This window comes from Rhinatrema bivittatum, chromosome 19, assembly GCF_901001135.1.
Source record: "Rhinatrema bivittatum chromosome 19, aRhiBiv1.1, whole genome shotgun sequence".
Taxonomy (NCBI): domain Eukaryota; kingdom Metazoa; phylum Chordata; class Amphibia; order Gymnophiona; family Rhinatrematidae; genus Rhinatrema; species Rhinatrema bivittatum.
The window spans coordinates 42,843,021-42,864,559 of NC_042633.1; the positions used below are offsets into that span (position 1 = coordinate 42,843,021).

Genomic DNA, 21,539 nt, shown 5'->3' on the forward strand with positions numbered 1-21,539 from the left:
ATATAGATGGAAAATACGCCTATATATATATATAGACATAGATATATATATATATATATATATATATATAATTTATTTTTTTTTAATTTTCACATTTAGTCATAAGAGCTAGAAAATCATTCCAGCCAGGGGGCGCACCGCCACACGACGCTTCCCGCCCTCACGGAGGCAGACTGCGCATGCGCGCCCGCCAACGGCCCTCGGAGGTTTGTTGGTTCCGAAAGAGAAGGCGAGGGAAAGGGGAAAGGGCGGGGGCCGCGTAACAGGGAAGCGCACGCGCAGTGCAAGCTACCCGCTCGCGGCACCGCCCGCCGCCCTTCTCCACCTCTGGCTCCGCCCATATTGTTGTTGTTGTTGGGGGTTTTTTTTTTTTGCACGCACGCGCGCGCGCGGGAAGAGGAAAGGCGGGAAGGGGAGAAGGGAGGGAGGAAAGCAAAAAGGACCTAAAATGATCGCATGGGAGGGTGGCTTAAGCCTCTCCCCCCCCCCCCCCCTCCACCCAGGGCCTGGCCTTGTTGCAGTCAGAGACGGGGAATTTCGCTGCCTTTATCAGGAGGGTGCGAAGGAGTGGAGTAATAATGATAATGAATAAAAGAGGCAAAGAAAGAAAACCCGCACTCCCCACCTTTGCACCCGTTCATTTTATATTTGGTAATAAAAGGGCAGGAGACCAGAACTTATCAGGCAGTTTGGGGGGTGAGAGTGAGAGGCATGCGTTTTATGAACAAGAAGATAAACATTTGCCCAGGTCTGTGGGAGGGGGAGCCTGGTTTTCCTTCCCTAATGGTGCCCCCCTCCCTCCCCCCTCTCACATTGACCGAAGGGGCAGGTGGGCCAGCGCCCTCGCCAGGGGGCTGATCGGACAATGAGGGGGCAACCCAAGAGATCCCTCTGACAGGGAACTGTTAGCGACCCTAGCAATCAGTAGTTGTGCCTAAGAGAGAGAGAGAGGGACCCCCCCCCCCCCCCCCTCCTCCGGTTCCTAGCCCACATCCCTGGTGAGAATTGCCCCGCTGGGTCACACCAAGGGTACGGAGCCTAAGCCCACCGGGCGACGGGAAAACCTCAGCTAGATCAGGCCCCCCCCCCCCCCCGTACCGGGTCGTCTTTGCTTTGCCTTAGACTTTACTGAGCGGGATGTAACCAAAATTCATTCTTTGGCCTTTTCTGAGGAAGATGTTGAGGGGGCAGGACCCTCGCCTGAAACATTCTTGCATGGTGGCGATTATGAGCAAGTAAAACACCTTTCTGTGTGATAATGGAAGATGTAACAGATTAATAATAATAAAAAAAATGCATGTACCCCCTACACAACCATTGAAAGTTAGTTTACAAAATGACAGTTGTAAAATTTCAATAAAAATAAACCGAGACCATAAAAGACAAAATTATCAGCAAAAAAATGAACCAGCCACAAACAAACAAACTCCTTCCAAGGTTTTAAGAACATAAGAACATGCCATGCTGGGTCAGACCCAGGGTCCATCAAGCCCAGCATCCTGTTTCCAACAGAGGCCAAACCAGGCCAGGAGAACCTGGCAATTACCCAAACACTAAGAAGATCCCATGCCACTGATGCAATTAATAGCAGTGGCTATTCCCTAAGTAAACTTGATTAATAGCCATTAATGGACTTCTCCTCCAAGAACTTATCCAAACCCTTATTGAACCCAGCTACACTAACTGCACTAACCACATCCTCTGGCAACAAATTCCAGAGTTTAATTGTGCGTTGAGTGAAAAAGAACTTTCTCCGATTAGTCTTAAATGTGCCCCATGCTAACTTCATGGAGTGCCCCCTAGTCCTTCTATTATCCGAAAGTGAAAATAACCGAGTCACATCTACCCGTTCTAGACCTCTCATGAACTTAAAACACCTCTATCATCTCCCCCCTCAGCCATCTCTTCTCCAAACTGAACAGCCCTAACCTCTTCAGCCTTTCCTCATAAGTTTAATATTTACAAGTATGATGTCCAATAATGTGATTTTATAGAATTGTTGTGGGAAGAGTTGTGGTAAGGACATAAAGATTGTTGAATTTAATTATCAAAATTGTAGGGGGCCTATGGACCTGAAATTTAATTGGAAGGTGCATGGCTGAAAGGCCTAGGGAAGTGGCTCCCAAACTTGTCCTAGGGGACCTCCAGCCAGTCAGGTTTCGGCGCGTGATGTTAAACACATCTGCTCCGGAAGACTATTTCAGGGTGCAAATCGACAAACTAAAAGAGTAGCAAGTCACCCAGACGAGATGGTGGTCTCCAATCCAGAGCCCCTGAAGGAACACAGGCATGACATTTCAAACCAGCTATTGGTAATCCGTAATCGTCTAAAAAACAGTCACAATACCCGAAGACAGGAGGGTGGCCAGCGTAGCGCCGGTGGCTTTCGTAAGGGGCTCCGGGGATGATCTGGGAATCTACAGACCACTGAGTCTGATGTCGGGCGCCAACAAATTCACTGGTCGTGTATATAGACACGGCTTAATGGGGAAGAGTCGGCCTAGTTTTAGGAAAGGGGAAGTCTAGAATTTTTTGAAGGTGTAAACGAACGTAGATAAAAAGGTGAGCTGGCTGATAATAGCACATTTGGATTTTCGGAAAACGTCCGACGAGAGCGTTGCCGTCATATTGTGTTAACTTTTGCTGAGGATGTGTATAGAGGATAGGCCACAGGGATTTAGAGTTCTCACCCAGACACAGGACTAGTTTGAAGCTCTGAGTGAGCTCCTGTTAGCTGTCTTGCACTGTGAAATGTTTACGAACAGGCAAGAGTCACCAGCTCTACGATGAGAAAGCCCGAGAGAGAGAGAGAGAGGGAATGAAGGCCGCACAGCTGCGCCTGATATTCGAAAAAGAAATTTGTAATTCTTCTGAGGGAGCACCACTATTTCCCACAAGCATTCGTAGTGTATAAGGAGAGAGGAGAGAGAGCCCTGGATGCCATGGTACAGCGGATCCTTTGGAAACTAAGCTTTTTCTATCTGCGTAGCAATTGTTAGTATCTGGTACCATTACTTCTTCTTTGTAATCCGATTTTATTTGTTCTACCTGGAACCGTGATGTACTGAATCAAAGTTTGTGTGTGGCTTCATGCAGGGAGTTAGCTCCTGGGTTCAAGCCCCCCGAGGTACGATCCCAGTAGTTGTGTGTTTATATGGGATAAGCCCCTCAGGTAGACTTCAGTTAGATTAGCCTCCCCCTCCCAGGTCAGAGTCCCTGGGCCGAATACCAGTGTGCACAGTCTGAACCCGCAGCACCGCATCGCCCGTAAGAAACTCCCGTAAGAAACTCCTGGTGTAGCAAAAAAATGGCCCGAGGCGGATGGCACCCTTATTATAGACGAGGCAACTTATTGAGGCACGAGCTTGGAGCCCGCTCTATCGGATGCATGAAATGGGGCGTGGAGATAAAAATGCTCCTCTTTTCCAAAGGGTTGTTAGCGGCGTGGCACGGGGATCGATTCTGGGACTCGTGCAGCTTCGCATAGTCGTGAAATGACCTGAAAAGGGCACAAAAGAGTGAAGAGGTCAAACCTGCGGATGCAGCTGACAGAGCAGCAGTGGGACTGTGAGGGACCTTGCGAAAGCAGGAGGCAGGGTATTTGAACGGCAGATGAAATTCTGATGTGCAAAGAGACACACATTAGGGACAAACAATTCCAGCTATACACGTACAGGATGCTGAGCTCCATGTCAGAAGTCACCAGCTAGGAAAAAAGACCTTGCAGCACTTGTGGACGATAGGCTAAAAAGCTCAGTGTGCGGTGGCGATTAAAAAAAAAGTAATGTACGGAGGGTGCACCAGATTATGGGAGAGCGCCCTCTCGGTTTTTGCTCTGACTCCCCATCTGCTGGAAGGCGGAAACAACCCACGGTCTGGACTGATCCATGGTACTACAGGAACGAAGATAATAACAAAAGAAAATTAAAAAAAATAATAAATCTTATTATAGGCCAAAAATGGCCCCAGAATGAAAGCAGTTAACCAAAAGAAAAATGTAGGCCACAGACGCCCCTAATGCAAACCCTGGACAAGATTACACTCACTCCATGAGCCTGTAACTTTGGGTGCCCTGTACCCCGTTACACCCCTGCTGGCTCATTTAATCAGCCATGAGGGGCATGAATTATTAAGGTAAGGGATGAAGTTAGTCACTCCATGAGCCTGTAACTTTGGGTGTCCTGTACCCTGTTACACTCCTGCTGGCTCATTTAATCAGCCATGGCGGGCATGAATTATTAAGGTAAGTGATGAAGTTAGTCACTTCATGAGCCTGTAACTTTGGGTGTCCTGCACCCCGTTACACCCCTGCTGGCTCATTTAATCAGCCATGGCGGGCATGAATTATTAAGGTAAGTGACGAAGTTAGTCACTCCATGAGCCTGTAACTTTGGGTGTCCTGCACCCCGTTACACCCCTGCTGGCTCATTTAATCATGGCGGGCATGAATTATTAAGGTAAGTGATGAAGTTAGTCACTCAATGAGCCTGTAACTTTGGGTGTCCTGTTCCCCGTTACACTCCTGCTGGCTCATTTAATCAGCCATGGCAGGCATGAATTATTAAGGTAAGTGATGAAGTTAGTCACTTCATGAGCCTGTAACTTTGGGTGCCCTGTACCCCGTTACACCCCTGCTGGCTCATTTAATCAGCCATGGCGGGCATGAATTATTAAGGTAAGTGACGAAGTTAGTCACTCAATGAGCCTGTAACTTTGGGTGTCCTGTTCCCCGTTACACTCCTGCTGGCTCATTTAATCAGCCATGGCAGGCATGAATTATTAAGGTAAGGGATGAAGTTAGTCACTCCTTGAGCCTGTAACTTTGGGTGTCCTGTTCCCCGTTACACCCCTGCTGGCTCATTTAATCAGCCATGGTGGGCATGAATTATTAAGGTAAGGGATGAAGTTAGTCACTCCTTGAGCCTGTAACTTTGGGTGTCCTGTACCCCGTTACACCCCTGCTGGCTCATTTAATCAGCCATGGCGGGCATGAATTATTAAGGTAAGTGATGAAGTTAGTCACTCCATGAGCCTGTAACTATGGGTGTCCTGCACCCCGTTACACTCCTGCTGGCTCATTTAATCAGCCATGGCGGGCATGAATTATTAAGGTAAGTGATGAAGTTAGTCACTCCATGAGCCTGTAACTTTGGGTGTCCTGTTCCCCGTTACACTCCTGCTGGCTCGTTTAATCAGCCATGGCGGGCATGAATTATTAAGGTAAGGGATGAAGTTAGTCACTCCATGAGCCTGTAACTTTGGGTGCCCTGTACCCTGTTACACCCCTGCTGGCTCATTTAATCAGCCATGGCGGGCATGAATTATTAAGGTAAGTGATGAAGTTAGTCACTCCATGAGCCTGTAACTTTGGGTGTCCTGTACCCCGTTACACCCCTGCTGGCTCATTTAATCAGCCATGGCGGGCATGAATTATTAAGGTAAGTGATGAAGTTAGTCACTCCATGAGCCTGTAACTTTGGGTGTCCTGCACCCCGTTACACCCCTGCTGGCTCATTTAATCAGCCATGGCGGGCATGAATTATTAAGGTAAGTGATGAAGTTAGTCACTCCATGAGCCTGTAACCTTGGGTGTCCTGTACCCCGTTACACCCCTGCTGGCTCATTTAATCATGGCGGGCATGAATTATTAAGGTAAGTGATGAAGTTAGTCACTCCATGAGCCTGTAACTTTGGGTGTCCTGCACCCCGTTACACCCCTGCTGGCTCATTTAATCAGCCATGGCGGGCATGAATTATTAAGGTAAGGGATGAAGTTAGTCACTCCATGAGCCTGTAACTTTGGGTGTCCTGTACCCCGTTACACCCCTGCTGGCTCATTTAATCAGCCATGGCGGGCATGAATTATTAAGGTAAGTGATGAAGTTAGTCACTCCTTGAGCCTGTAACTTTGGGTGTCCTGTACCCTGTTACACTCCTGCTGGCTCATTTAATCAGCCATGGCGGGCATGAATTATTAAGGTAAGGGATGAAGTTAGTCACTCCATGATCTGTAACTTTGGGTGCCCTGTACCCCGTTACACCCCTGCTGGCTCATTTAATCAGCCATGGCGGGCATGAATTATTAAGGTAAGGGATGAAGTTAGTCACTCCATGAGCCTGTAACTTTGGGTGTCCTGTACCCCATTACACCCCTGCTGGCTCATTTAATCAGCCATGGCGGGCATGAATTATTAAGGTAACTGATGAAGTTAGTCACTCCATGAGCCTGTAACTTTGGGTGCCCTGTACCCCGTTACACCCCTGCTGGCTCATTTAATCAGCCATGGCGGGCATGAATTATTAAGGTAAGGGATGAAGTTAGTCACTCCATGAGCCTGTAACTTTGGGTGTCCTGTACCCCGTTACACCCCTGCTGGCTCATTTAATCAGCCATGGCGGGCATGAATTATTAAGGTAAGGGATGAAGTTAGTCACTCCATGATCTGTAACTTTGGGTGCCCTGTACCCCGTTACACCCCTGCTGGCTCATTTAATCAGCCATGGGGGGCATGAATTATTAAGGTAAGGGATGAAGTTAGTCACTCCATGATCTGTAACTTTGGGTGTCCTGTTCCCCGTTACACCCCTGCTGGCTCATTTAATCAGCCATGGCGGGCATGAATTATTAAGGTAAGTGATGAAGTTAGTCACTCCATGATCTGTAACTTTGGGTGTCCTGTTCCCCGTTACACCCCTGCTGGCTCATTTAATCAGCCATGGCAGGCATGAATTATTAAGGTAAGTGATGAAGTTAGTCACTCCATGAGCCTGTAACTTTGGGTGTCCTGTACCCCATTACACCCCTGCTGGCTCATTTAATCAGCCATGGCTGGCATGAATTATTAAGGTAACTGATGAAGTTAGTCACTCCATGAGCCTGTAACTTTGGGTGCCCTGTACCCCGTTACACCCCTGCTGGCTCATTTAATCAGCCATGGCGGGCATGAATTATTAAGGTAAGGGATGAAGTTAGTCACTCCATGAGCCTGTAACTTTGGGTGTCCTGTACCCCATTACACCCCTGCTGGCTCATTTAATCAGCCATGGCGGGCATGAATTATTAAGGTAAGGGATGAAGTTAGTCACTCCATGATCTGTAACTTTGGGTGCCCTGTACCCCGTTACACCCCTGCTGGCTCATTTAATCAGCCATGGGGGGCATGAATTATTAAGGTAAGGGATGAAGTTAGTCACTCCATGATCTGTAACTTTGGGTGTCCTGTTCCCCGTTACACCCCTGCTGGCTCATTTAATCAGCCATGGCGGGCATGAATTATTAAGGTAAGTGATGAAGTTAGTCACTCCATGATCTGTAACTTTGGGTGTCCTGTTCCCCGTTACACCCCTGCTGGCTCATTTAATCAGCCATGGCAGGCATGAATTATTAAGGTAAGTGATGAAGTTAGTCACTCCATGAGCCTGTAACTTTGGGTGCCCTGTTCCCCGTTACACTCCTGCTGGCTCATTTAATCAGCCATGGCGGGCATGAATTATTAAGGTAAGGGATGAAGTTAGTCACTCCATGAGCCTGTAACTTTGGGTGTCCTGTACCCCGTTACACCCCTGCTGGCTCATTTAATCAGCCATGGCGGGCATGAATTATTATAAGGTAAGGGATGAAGTAGTCACTCCATGAGCCTGTAACTTTGGGTGTCCTGTACCCCGTTACACCCCTGCTGGCTCATTTAATCAGCCATGGCGGGCATGAATTATTAAGGTAAGGGATGAAGTTAGTCACTCCATGAGCCTGTAACTTTGGGTGTCCTGTACCCCGTTACACCCCTGCTGGCTCATTTAATCAGCCATGGCGGGCATGAATTATTAAGGTAAGGGATGAAGTTCATCTTCCCCGAAATCAAGGCAACCTTTTCTATATTCACTAGAAAGCACGAGAGCTCCACCTTTTTTTTAATGTTCCTTAATATTCTCTGTAGATTGCTGAACTGTACACTCCATATCTTGGCATATGTAACTTATTTTTGTTTGCAAAGAACCTTGCTAAACTCTCCCTCTCCAGATCTGATTAAATGCTCCTGCATCCCTGCGAGGAGGAATCTGGAAGATCCTTAGCCATGTGGAACATTTCCTTAATAGTGATCCCTGCTGCCTTCATTAAAGAGGAGAAACGCTGAATCTTGGCTCCAGCAATAGCTTTTTATTTTTTACATAAATCCTAAATTTGAATGTTTATCGATGTCCAGTTTAGATTTACGCCAGCAATGCTCTAGATGTCCGACTATCGTGTTTATGGAGCAAATGTCTTCTGCGAGTCGAGAAATCCAGTTCCACTTTGAACTATTTATTAAAGGAGAGATTGAATGCAATGCTTAATTCATTTTGTTATTCCATGTACTCCCCTTGGTGGCTGCTGATTCCTCATCGTCTCTAGATTATCTGTGAACAAGGTACTGGATAATATAGTTTCTATGAAACCAAGAGTACTTATTGTTTGTCATGTTTATCGTTGATAATGAATGTGATTTATTATATTATGCATGCTATTACTGTAAATTGCCCAGACCTTGTGATAGGCGATTAATAAATTTTAAATAAAAAAAAAAGTCTGCAATCCTTATTGCTTCATCAGATTTTACAGGGATTATTCAACCTCTTATCGGGGTCACAACTGACCTTTCAAGTTCTCAAAGCTGTGAGTGACCCATCCTCAGCACAAATTTCTTAAATAACTAAAATAAATAAATAAATAGTACAAGTAAAGCTTTATGTTGGCAGCTGCAGATTTTTAGGCTTAGAGCGCCATCTGGTGGACTTTCGTATGTTACCATCTGGTTTAGTTGGCAGTTTACAGATTTTTAGGCTTAGAGCTCCATCTGGTGGACTTTCTTATGTTACCATCTGGTTTCGTTTTCCTTGAATTAGAGTTATTTCCTTGATTGTATTGATTTTATTTGTCTGAGGTGTCTGTCAGCGCCAAATGGCATTGCTGGAATTATTTGGCTGGCTTTCTAAATCATTCCAGCAAGGCCACTCGGCGCTGGTCTGTGAAGCGAGTGTATTCAGGGAAAACGAAACCAGATGGTAACATAAGCAAGTCCACCAGATGGAGCTCTAAGCCTAAAAAATCTGTAGCTGCCATTAAGTTGGGCTTGAACAAGGCTTGAAGCTCCGAGATTCTTCAAGCAGAACAGATACTGTCTTGAGAGTGAGGTCCTTGAGGGTAGCTTTTTTCAGAGGTTCAAAGGGCGGCCCGACAAGAATTTGGAGGACCAAATTCAGACTCCACGAGGGGCATAAATTGCGGAGCAGAGGCTTCACATGCTTTACACCCCTCAAGAACCGGACCACGTCCGGGTGTGCTGAAAGGGGAGATTCCTCCCGATGAGAAATGAGAGCACCCAGGGCTGCCACCTGCACTATAAGGGAATTGTAGGCTAATCCCATCTCCAGCCCTCGCTGTAAGAATGACAAAATATGAGCTATGGTTGCATTACGTGGAGAAAGCTGAGTGGTCCAGCCTAGGACATGGAGGTGGAGGTCTTCCTAACCTTGAGAAGAGTGGAGATAACCACCTCTGGATACCCCCGTCTCCTCAGTCGGCGCCGTTCAAAAGCCAAGCCGCTAGACAGAAGCGATCTACCTGGTCGAAAAATACTGGCCCCTGCTATAGGAGATTCGGCAGATGCCCCAGACGAAGCGGGCCGTCCACCGCTAGGTTGACCAAGTCTGTAAACCACGGCCATCAAGGCCACTCCAGAGCCACTAGAATCACGGGTCCCCGGTGACTCTCTATCCTTCGTAGTACCCCTCCCACCAGAGGCCATGGCGGGAAAACATAAAGTAGGACATCCACGGGAGGACTAGCACATCGACACCCTCGGTGCCGCATTCCCTTCTGTGACTGAAGAAGCGCGGAGCCTTCGCGTTTCTTTGTGTGGCCATCAGATCCAGATGGGGAGTCCCCCATCGCGTGACGAGTAGTGATACTGCCTCCTGGGACAGTTCCCACTCAACGGTGTCTAAGCGCTGGCGACTTAAGAACATTGTCCACCCCCGCTATATGAGATGCCACCAGATGAGACAAGTGGAGCTCCGCCCACGGCAATAGCTTGTTTGTTTCCCGAGCGACATGGAGACTTCGTGTCCCCCCACTGACGATTGATGTACGCCACGGTCGTCGCATTGTCGGAGAGGATCCTGACTGCTCGACCTTGGACTAGGGGAAGAAAGCGCTTCAGTGCCAAACGAACTGCTCTTGTCTCTAGACGGTTGATCGGCCACGCTGCCTGAACTGGTGTCCATTTCCCCGTGCGTCGACTGGCGACTGCACACTGCCCCCCAGCCGGCGAGGCTGGCGTCTGTCGTAATTACCACCCACTGCGGAACCTCCAGGTCCACCCCTCGTAGCAAGTGATCTAGGTTGAGCCACCAGGTCAGGCCGTCCCTGGCTAGGGGTGATATTGGCAGGCGAGCCTGAAATTCCCGAGACGCCGGTTTCCAATGGGAGAGTAACGCTCTCTGCAATGGACGCATGTGGGTAAATGCCCGTGGCACTACATCTATCGTGGAGGCCATGGAGCCCAGCACCTGGAGATAGTCCCAGGCTGTGGGAAAATGGAGGTCCCGAAAGCGCTGAACTTGAGTGAGGAGAGATTGGGCCCGATCCAACCGGAGAGAGACTGTGCCCACTTTGGTGTCGAAATGGGCTCCCAGAAAGTCGAGTGACTGTGACGGAGTGAGGCAGCTCTTGGCAAATTTGACGATCCAGCCGAGCGATTGGAGGAGGAGTAATTCTCTGTCCACCGAGTGCTGGCACAAGTCTCTGGACTTTGCCCAGATGAGCCAGTCGTCCAGATAGAGATGGACCAGAATTCCTTCCCTCTGTAGAGCTGCCACCACCACTACCATTACCTTGGTGAAGGTACGAGGAACGGTCGCTAGACTGAATGGCAAAGGAAGTGCTGATGCTCCTTCAGGATGGGATATGAAGATAAGCCTCAGACAATACCAAGGACGCGAGGAACTCTCCCCGGTGCACCGCGGCAATCACTGAGCGCAGGGTTTCCAACCTGATGTGTGGTATCTTGAGAGGCCTGTTGACCATCTTGAGATCTAGGATTGGTCGGAAGGAGTCTTCCTTCTTGGGGACTATGAAGTAGATGGAATAATGGCAGAACCCTTGTTCCTGCACCGGGAAAATGGCCCCCAAATCCAGAAGCTGATCCAGCATCTATTTCACTGCGGACTGTTTCCTGAGCCCGCATGGGAGAAGACAAGGGTCGAGCAAATTCTAAAGTATAGCCATGCTGTAGAATATCCAAGACCCACTGGTCTGAGGTGATTTTGACCCACTCCTTGTAAAAGAGGGAAAGACGTCCTCCTGTCCTGGGAACTGAAGAGTGGGCCAGCAATGTTTCATTGGGTAGGTTATGAGAGAGCGCCCTTCCATCTGCTGGAGTCAGAGAAATACTGAAGGTTTACAGAGGGCGCACCAGGTTATGAGAGAGCGCCCTTCCATCTGCTGGAGTCAGAGAAATACTGAAGGTTTACAGAGGGCGCACCAGGTTATGAGAGAGCGCCCTTCCATCTGCTGGAGTCAGAGAAATACTGAAGGGTTACAGAGGGCGCACCAGGTTATGGGAGAGCGCCCTTCCATCTGCTGGAGTCAGAGAAATACTGAAGGGTTACAGAGGGCGCACCAGGTTATGGGAGAGCGCCCTTCTATCTGCTGGAGTCAGAGAAATACTGAAGGTTTACAGAGGGTGCACCAGGTTTTGAGAGAGCGCCCTCTCGGTTTTTGCTCTGTCTCCATCTGCTGGAAGGGGGCGGGGGGGTAACAACCCACGGTCTGGACTGATCTGTAAGGAATACTTTTCTTTCATTTGCTATGTTGTTATCTTTACATGAAATACTCGGTCCCTGCCGCAAAGAGTTAAGGATTTAAGCGAGTCCTTGGGGTAGCGGGAGGTAAGTGACTGTGTCAGTGGCAGAAGTGTGATCTGAAACCAGGGGGCTTGTCTCCCCGGTCACTGCTGCTGTAGGGAGAGGCTTCCTGCCAGGATCACAGGCCCTTTTTCTCTTTGTTCTTTGCTGGGAAGTCATTTCTTCCCCCCCCCCCTGGCTATCTTAATACCTTGCACACTGTAGGAGGAAATGCAGGTTTGCGTGCAGGCAGAGCCGGGCTTCTCTCTTATTGTTACTGAACCAGCTCATGAGGAGGAGGGTGGGGGGGGTGGTGGGAGACCGAGCTGCACGTGATGGGCCGGGCACGTGATCTCCTCTGCCCAGGATACAGGAAGTGGAGCGGTGCAAGGCATCGCTTCCTCCTGTCAGGGCTCCTCCACAGCAGGATCCGCGGAGGTGCGAGGGGGGGGAATTCGCCCTGGAAGCGTCCGCTTCTGTGACTGGGAAACATCTTTCAGGCTTGCAGAACTGGGATGAAGGGCTGGTGCGGGTGGAGACGGGAAATGGCTTTTTTTTGGGGGGGGTGGGGGGGGGGAGGGATGGAAGTGGGACATTTGTCCTTGTGGCTCCTTCCTTAACCTGCAGAGCTGGAGCTTGAGAGCCGAGTGTCACTCCAGGGAGGGGATAAGTAAATAACATTTCTGTGTTCATTGTTAAGACTCCACAGGCCACGGGAGTCTGACTGGGGAAAAGCTCTCCTCTGTTTTATCTACAACTGAAGGGAGCAGGGGGGGGGGGGGGGGGGGAATCGATCCCGCGAAACGCCTGCACCTGGATTTACGCATCTTAAGCAAGTCTGCTCTGCATCTGATGGGTAACGGGCACCTTTTCCCCCCTTCTCCCCCCCCCCCCCCCTCCACAGGATGAGGCCGCAGCGCTCGCCCGCCTCGCCCCTGGCCGCCCTCCGCCTTCTCGCCCTGGCCTGCCTGGCCTGCCGGGCCGGGGCGGGCATCTCCTGCTATGGGGACAGCGGGCGGCCCGTGGACTGGTGAGTGCTTGGCGGTGGCGGTGGTGGCGGTGAACGATGTGAGGGAGGGAATGGGGAAAAAAAAAAAAGAATAAACGGAGATCGCAGGCTGAAACCCCCCCCCCCGGCAAGCGATGCCCTGCCCCAGGTTACGAGGACTCTTTCTCTCTGGTTTTTGTTTTTTTTTGTGCATTTGAGTAGCCCCCCCCCCCGTCCTCGAATCTCCTCTCCCGTGGAAGATCCCTCCTTCCCGCGCCGTTATTGAAGCCCCGTGGAGATATTCCAAGCATTTCCGCTTCCTTCCCTCCGCCTCCTACAAATCCAAGCGCTTGGGGGTGGTCCCCGTCTTTCTTTCCTTCTTGGGTTAGTGGCCCGCTCTCCGGGCTAGGCCCGTGGATTTGCCATCGGAGACGGGACAAGTTTACATAAAACGTGGTCTTTCACAAATGCTTAACCGATACGATAAACATCACGGGCTACACCGTTCTGCGGGAGAGGGCGCGGCGCGGGTCCAGACGCCGCCGCGCCGAGAGAGACTTATAGAGGGGGGGGGGGGGGGGAGACGTCCTGCGCTGCAGATCCCAGGATTCAAAGAGGATGAGGCCCGGGCCCGGTTAATCCCTTGCCTGAACCGTGACGCCTCCTCCCTTGCAGGTTCATCGTCTACAAGCTGCCAAAGCTGGAGAAGACGTCCCTGGAAGGCGGCTTGAGGTACATGTACCAGGACGCCAGGAGCGCTGGCTGGCAGGCGGGGAAGGCCCTGATTAACAGCACAGAGGGGGGCGGTAGGGCGCACCCTACAGCAGCTCTACGGGAGCACAGGCACCCGGGTAAGGCTCTGGGACTGGCAGCATCGGGTGGAGGATCTGTCGCCGGTGGGTGCGGGTCGGGTTTATTAGCACTGCCGGCTTTAGAAAAGGGGGGGGGGGGGGTGCATGTGTGCTTGAGGGGGGGGGGGGGGGGGGGGGCGGGATGAGGGGAAAAAGGTTCCCAGGCCGGCATTAACGTCCTCGACCCTTCTCGTGGCCTTCTCTGTACCCCTGAAGTGCCCTTTTTCCGCCTCTCTTTCAGAAGGAAGATGTGGCCCACGTGCTGTACAACGACCAGCCCCCCGCGGCATTCGACCCCAGCAACGGTGGGCACACCAAAGGTGAGGCCGGCGCAGGGCAAGGCCGTCCGCTCCCCTGGGAAGCCCAGTGACGCCACAGAAACACCAAAAAAAAAAAATACATATTTTTAATTAGGGTTTAAAAGTCTGCAGGACCCCCTCCGGGATTCATAATCTGCAGGAATTTAATGCGTCGTGTCTGTTTTCTCTCTTTCTCTGTTTGCGCACACGCGTGCGTGCGTTTGCATCTCAGGCGTCGTCCTCCTGGATAAAGCCCAAGGCTTCTGGTTGGTGCACAGCGCGCCTCACTTTCCGCCCCCGGCGAAGGAGGGATTCAGCTGGCCAGGGAGCGGCCGGCACAACGGGCAGTCCTTCCTGTGCGTCACCTACGCCTACCGTCAGTTCAAAGACATCGGTAAGCGTGACCGGCGAGAGCGGACCGTGCACGAGCGGCAGGGAGCGCTGCGGGGGGGGTGTGTACGTACGTACGTGGGGGGAGGGGGTCGATACAAAAAAACCCCCCGAGAAAAACACCCCAAAACGGGGGAAAAAAAAAAAATCAGAACGCACGAAGGAAAAAAATTAGAGGAGGCCCACGGACAACAATTCTGGGAAATGTTTACCTGAGTTAGCAATCCCCAGAGAGAAAAGATATGAAGTGTGAGTACTTCCCAGCCCCCTTAAACGGATCGAAGCCGAAGATCTCACGCAAGATGGAAAACGGACCCAAGAGAAGTGAAAGCTTCTGAAAGGGCACTGGGAAGAAGATGACTGCTCGATACTGGTGGTGAGGGGAGACTTCAGCTGTCCGAGTCTTGATGGGGGGGTGAACGTCGCAGCAGGACAAGCCAGGGAGGGAAAAGTTCCCAGACGCCATCAATGGCTGCTTCATGCAGCAGGGAACCAACGAGAGGGAAGGGGGGGCGACGACTGTGTCAGATCTGCTTCTCAGCAGATTGCAGGTCCTGCTGCTAGAGGTAGAGACGGTGGATCCGCTTGGCAAGAGTGAACTCGGCGCACAATAAAGCTCTGGAATTCATTGCCAGAGGATGCGGTTAAGGCTGTTAGTGTAACTGGGTTTAAAAAAAAGGTTTGGATAAGTTCCTAGGGCAGAGGTCCATAAACTGATATTAATCAATAGGGATTAGTAGCTTGGGATCTATTTAAGATGATTTGGATTGGCCACTACTGGACACCTGATGCTGGGCTTGATGGACCTTTGGTCTGACCCAGCATGGCAATTTCTTATGTTCTTATGAACATCATTACTGGAATTTGGACCAGGCTGAGAGCCGGCGGCAAGCACAAGCTGGTTGCTGAGTCCAGGTACTGGCTTGGCCGGAGACAAGGCTAGAGTTGAGGGCAAGGTCAGGACCGGAGGCAAGGGGCACGGCCTGGGAAAACATAGAGGGACTGGACTGGACAGGCAACAGGGAACAAGAAAACCCACAAGACTGGACAAGGTAACTCTAGTAGGCCCGGAGGCAACAAGGCAGGCCAGAGAGGCGCAAGAGGCCACAAAGCAAGGCAAGGAATCTTGGAAGGCTACAAGGTAGGCGCCAAGATAGGCCACAGAGCAAAGCAAGAGGCCAAGAGCGGCCACAAGGCAAGGCAGGAGGCCTGGGTAGGTTGCAAAGCAGGAAAGAATAACAAGAAGGAGATGGCCAGGTTAAAGAGCTGAAGTGACTCAATGAAGAGGCACCAAGACACTGGACAGGCTATGTTAAGTAGGCCTGGGGCTCATCAGCGATGTGATAACTTGCACAGCTGGGAGCAGGGCTCGCTGAGGACCCCTGGAGGAGGGAGGGTGCATTGGCAGAGCTGTGTGTGAGGGTCTCAGTACTGGAATAGCAGGGGGTGCTGCAGGGCAGGAGTGAGGTGCATTGGCAGAGCTGTGTGTGAGGGTCTCAGTACTGGAATAGCAGGAGGTGCTGCAGGGCAGGAGTGAGGTGCATTGGCAGAGCTGTGTGTGAGGGTCTCAGTACTGGAATAGCAGGGGGTGCTGCAGGGCAGGAGTGAGGTGCATTGGCAGAGCTGTGTGTGAGGGTCTCAGTACTGGAATAGCAGGGGATGCTGCAGGGCAGGAGTGAGGTGCATTGGCAGAGCTGTGTGTGAGGGTCTCAATACTGGAATAGCAGGAGGTGCTGCAGGGCAGGAGTGAGGTTTCATTGGCAGAGCTGTGTGTGAGGGTCTCAGTACTGGAATAGCAGGAGGTGCTGCAGGGCAGGAGGGAGGTGCATTGGCAGAGCTGTGTGTGAGGGTCTCAGTACTGGAATAGCAGGGGGTGCTGCAGGGCAGGAGTGAGGTGCATTGGTAGAGTTGTGTGTGAGGGTCTCAGTACTGGAATAGCAGGAGGTGCTGCAGGGCAGGAGTGAGGTGCATTGGCAGAGCTGTGTGTGAGGGTCTCAGTACTGGAATAGCAGGGGGTGCTGCAGGGCAGGAGTGAGGTGCATTGGCAGAGCTGTGTGTGAGGGTCTCAGTACTGGAATAGCAGGGGATGCTGCAGGGCAGGAGTGAGGTGCATTGGCAGAGCTGTGTGTGAGGGTCTCAATACTGGAATAGCAGGAGGTGCTGGAGGGCAGGAGTGAGGTTTCATTGGGAGAGCTGTGTGTGAGGGTCTCAGTACTGGAATAGCAGGAGGTGCTGCAGGGCAGGAGGGAGGTGCATTGGCAGAGCTGTGTGTGAGGGTCTCAGTACTGGAATAGCAGGGGGTGCTGCAGGGCAGGAGTGAGGTGCATTGGCAGAGCTGTGTGTGAGGGTCTCAGTACTGGAACAGCAGGAGGTGCTGCAGGGCAGGAGTGAGGTGCATTGGCAGAGCTGTGTGTGAGGGTCTCAGTACTGGAATAGCAGGGGGTGCTGCAGGGCAGGAGTGAGGTGCATTGGCAGAGCTGTGTGTGAGGGTCTCAGTACTGGAATAGCAGGGGGTGCTGCAGGGCATGAGTGAGGTGCATTGGCAGAGCTGTGTGTGAGGGTCTCAGTACTGGAATAGCAGGAGGTGCTGCAGGGCAGGAGTGAGGTGCATTGGCAGAGCTGTGTGTGAGGGTCTCAGTACTGGAATAGCAGGGGGTGCTGCAGGGCAGGAGTGAGGTGCATTGGCAGAGCTGTGTGTGTGAGGGTCTCAGTACTGGAATAGCAGGGGGTGCTGCAGGGCAGGAGTGAGGTGCATTGGCAGAGCTGTGTGTGAGGGTCTCAGTACTGGAATAGCAGGGGGTGCTGCAGGGCAGGAGTGAGGTGCATTGGTAGAGCTGTGTGTGAGGGTCTCAGTACTGGAATAGCAGGAGGTGCTGCAGGGCAGGAGTGAGGTGCATTGGCAGAGCTGTGTGTGTGAGGGTCTCAGTACTGGAATAGCAGGAGGTGCTGCAGGGCAGGAGTGAGGTGCATTGGCAGAGCTGTGTGTGAGGGTCTCAGTACTGGAATAGCAGGGGGTGCTGCAGGGCAGGAGTGAGGTGCATTGGCAGAGCTGTGTGTGTGAGGGTCTCAGTACTGGAAGAGCAGGAGGTGCTGCAGGGCAGGAGTGAGGTGCATTGGCAGAGCTGTGTGTGAGGGTCTCAGTACTGGAATAGCAGGAGGTGCTGCAGGGCAGGAGTGAGGTGCATGGGCAGAGCTGTGTGTGAGGGTCTCAGTACTGGAACAGCAGGGGGTGCTGCAGGGCAGGAGTGAGGTGCATTGGCAGAGCTGTGTGTGAGGGTCTCAGTACTGGAATAGCAGGGGGTGCTGCAGGGCAGGAGTGAGGTGCATTGGCAGAGCTGTGTGTGTGAGGGTCTCAGTACTGGAATAGCAGGAGGTGCTGCAGGGCAGGAGTGAGGTGCATTGGCAGAGCTGTGTGTGAGGGTCTCAGTACTGGAATAGCAGGAGGTGCTGCAGGGCAGGAGTGAGGTGCATTGGCAGAGCTGTGTGTGAGGGTCTCAGTACTGGAATAGCAGGGGGTGCTGCAGGGCAGGAGTGAGGTGCATTGGCAGAGCTGGGTATGTGTGAGGGTCTCAGTACTGGAATAGCAGGGGTGGTGCAGGGCAGGAGTGAGGTGCATTGGCAGAGCTGTGTGTGAGGGTCTCAGTACTGGAATAGCAGGAGGTGCTGCAGGGCAGGAGTGAGGTGCATTGGCAGAGCTGTGTGTGAGGGTCTCAGTACTGGAATAGCAGGAGGTGCTGCAGGGCAGGAGTGAGGTGCATGGGCAGAGCTGTGTGTGAGGGTCTCAGTACTGGAATAGCAGGGGGTGCTGCAGGGCAGGAGTGAGGTGCATTGGCAGAGCTGTGTATGTGTGAGGGTCTCAGTACTGGAATAGCAGGGGTGGTGCAGGGCAGGAGTGAGGTGCGTTGGCAGAGCTGGGTGTGAGGGTCTCAGTACTGGAATAGCAGGAGGTGCTGCAGGGCAGGAGTGAGGTGCGTTGGCAGAGCTGGGTGTGAGGGTCTCAGTACTGGAATAGCAGGAGGTGCTGCAGGGCAGGAGTGAGGTGCGTTGGCAGAGCTGTGTGTGAGGGTCTCAGTACTGGAATAGCAGGAGGTGCTGCAGGGCAGGAGTGAGGTGCATTGGCAGAGCTGTGTGTGAGGGTCTCAGTACTGGAATAGCAGGGGGTGCTGCAGGGCAGGAGTGAGGTGCATTGGCAGAGCTGTGTGTGTGAGGGTCTCAGTACTGGAATAGCAGGAGGTGCTGCAGGGCAGGAGTGAGGTGCATTGGCAGAGCTGTGTGTGAGGGTCTCAGTACTGGAATAGCAGGAGGTGCTGCAGGGCAGGAGTGAGGTGCATGGGCAGAGCTGTGTGTGAGGGTCTCAGTACTGGAATAGCAGGGGGTGCTGCAGGGCAGGAGTGAGGTGCATTGGCAGAGCTGTGTATGTGTGAGGGTCTCAGTACTGGAATAGCAGGGGTGGTGCAGGGCAGGAGTGAGGTGCATTGGCAGAGCTGTGTGTGAGGGTCTCAGTACTGGAATAGCAGGAGGTGCTGCAGGGCAGGAGTGAGGTGCATTGGCAGAGCTGTGTGTGAGGGTCTCAGTACTGGAATAGCAGGAGGTGCTGCAGGGCAGGAGTGAGGTGCATGGGCAGAGCTGTGTGTGAGGGTCTCAGTTCTGGAATAGCAGGGGGTGCTGCAGGGCAGGAGTGAGGTGCATTGGCAGAGGTGTGTATGTGTGAGGGTCTCAGTACTGGAATAGCAGGGGTGGTGCAGGGCAGGAGTGAGGTGCGTTGGCAGAGCTGGGTGTGAGGGTCTCAGTACTGGAATAGCAGGAGGTGCTGCAGGGCAGGAGTGAGGTGCATTGGCAGAGCTGGGTGTGAGGGTCTCAGTACTGGAATAGCAGGAGGTGCTGCAGGGCAGGAGTGAGGTGCGTTGGCAGAGCTGGGTGTGAGGGTCTCAGTACTGGAATAGCAGGAGGTGCTGCAGGGCAGGAGTGAGGTGCATTGGCAGAGCTGTGTGTGAGGGTCTCAGTACTGGAATAGCAGGGGGTGCTGCAGGGCAGGAGTGAGGTGCATTGGCAGAGCTGTGTGTGTGAGGGTCTCAGTACTGGAATAGCAGGAGGTGCTGCAGGGCAGGAGTGAGGTGCATTGGCAGAGCTGTGTGTGAGGGTCTCAGTACTGGAATAGCAGGAGGTGCTGCAGGGCAGGAGTGAGGTGCATGGGCAGAGCTGTGTGTGAGGGTCTCAGTACTGGAATAGCAGGGGGTGCTGCAGGGCAGGAGTGAGGTGCATTGGCAGAGCTGTGTATGTGTGAGGGTCTCAGTACTGGAATAGCAGGGGTGGTGCAGGGCAGGAGTGAGGTGCATTGGCAGAGCTGTGTGTGAGGGTCTCAGTACTGGAATAGCAGGAGGTGCTGCAGGGCAGGAGTGAGGTGCATTGGCAGAGCTGTGTGTGAGGGTCTCAGTACTGGAATAGCAGGAGGTGCTGCAGGGCAGGAGTGAGGTGCATGGGCAGAGCTGTGTGTGAGGGTCTCAGTACTGGAATAGCAGGGGGTGCTGCAGGGCAGGAGTGAGGTGCATTGGCAGAGCTGTGTGTGAGGGTCTCAGTACTGGTATAGCAGGAGGTGCTGCAGGGCAGGGGTGAGGTGCATTGGCAGAGCTGTGTGTTAGGGTCTCAGTACTGGAATAGCAGGGGGGTGCTGCAGGGCAGGAGTGATGTGCATTGGCAGAGCTGGGTGTGAGGGTCTCAGTACTGGAATAGCAGGGGGTGCTGCAGGGCAGGAGTGAGGTGCATTGGCAGAGCTGTGTGTGTGTGAGGGTCTCAGTACTGGAATAGCAGGGGGTGCTGCAGGGCAGGAGTGAGGTGCATTGGCAGAGCTGTGTGTGAGGGTCTCAGTACTGGAATAGCAGGGGTGGTGCAGGGCAGGAGTGAGGTGCATTGGCAGAGCTGTGTGTGAGGGTCTCAGTACTGGAATAGCAGGGGGTGCTGCAGGGCAGGAGTGAGGTGCATCGGCAGAGCTGTGTGTGTGAGGGTCTCAGTACTGGAATAGCAGGAGGTGCTGCAGGGCAGGAGTGAGGTGCATTGGCAGAGCTGTGTGTGTGTGAGGGTCTCAGTACTGGAATAGCAGGGGGTGCTGCAGGGCAGGAGTGAGGTGCATTGGCAGAGCTGTGTGTGAGGGTCTCAGTACTGGTATAGCAGGAGGTGCTGCAGGGCAGGGGTGAGGTGCATTGGCAGAGCTGTGTGTTAGGGTCTCAGTACTGGAATAGCAGGGGGTGCTGCAGGGCAGGAGTGATGTGCATTGGCAGAGCTGGGTGTGAGGGTCTCAGTACTGGAATAGCAGGGGGTGCTGCAGGGCAGGAGTGAGGTGCATTGGCAGAGCTGTGTGTGTGTGAGGGTCTCAGTACTGGAATAGCAGGGGGTGCTGCAGGGCAGGAGTGAGGTGCATTGGCAGAGCTGTGTGTGAGGGTCTCAGTACTGGAATAGCAGGGGTGGTGCAGGGCAGGAGTGAGGTGCATTGGCAGAGCTGTGTGTGAGGGTCTCAGTACTGGAATAGCAGGGGGTGCTGCAGGGCAGGAGTGAGGTGCATCGGCAGAGCTGTGTGTGTGAGGGTCTCAGTACTGGAATAGCAGGAGGTGCTGCAGGGCAGGAGTGAGGTGCATTGGCAGAGCTGTGTGTGTGTGAGGGTCTCAGTACTGGAATAGCAGGGGGTGCTGCAGGGCAGGAGTGAGGTGCATTGGCAGAGCTGGGTGTGAGGGTCTCAGTACTGGAATAGCAGGGGGTGCTGCAGGGCAGGAGTGAGGTGCATTGGCAGAGCTGTGTGTGTGTGAGGGTCTCAGTACTGGAATAGCAGGGGGTGCTGCAGGGCAGGAGTGATGTGCATTGGCAGAGCTGGGTGTGAGGGTCTCAGTACTGGAATAGCAGGGGGTGCTGCAGGGCAGGAGTGAGGGGCATTGGCAGAGCTGTGTGTGAGGGTCTCTGTGCAGGAAGATCATGTCACCTCTTGCTGCTATGTAATTTCCTGCTGTGCTGATGCATCTTCTCCTCTGTGCAGGGTTGCAGCTAAGATACAACGACATTTTTTCCTACGACTTCTCCATCGCCGACTCCTTTGCCCAGGAGCTCCCTGACCTTCTCCAGGCAGCAGAGAGGGAGCACTTGAAA

At 52.6% G+C, this 21,539-nt stretch overlaps 1 protein-coding gene across 1 annotated transcript; it reads left to right on the forward strand.

The window, feature by feature from the left end:
* Nucleotides 1-12,785: 12,785 nt before the first annotated feature.
* Nucleotides 12,786-21,539, forward strand: DNASE2 (deoxyribonuclease 2, lysosomal; the record flags this gene model as incomplete). Its single annotated transcript, XM_029584551.1, is given in 6 exon segments — nucleotides 12,786-12,910; nucleotides 13,544-13,593; nucleotides 13,661-13,719; nucleotides 13,961-14,039; nucleotides 14,251-14,412; nucleotides 21,430-21,539. Coding segments are annotated over 6 exon segments (585 nt in total), but the record flags the coding sequence as incomplete, so codon positions are not given.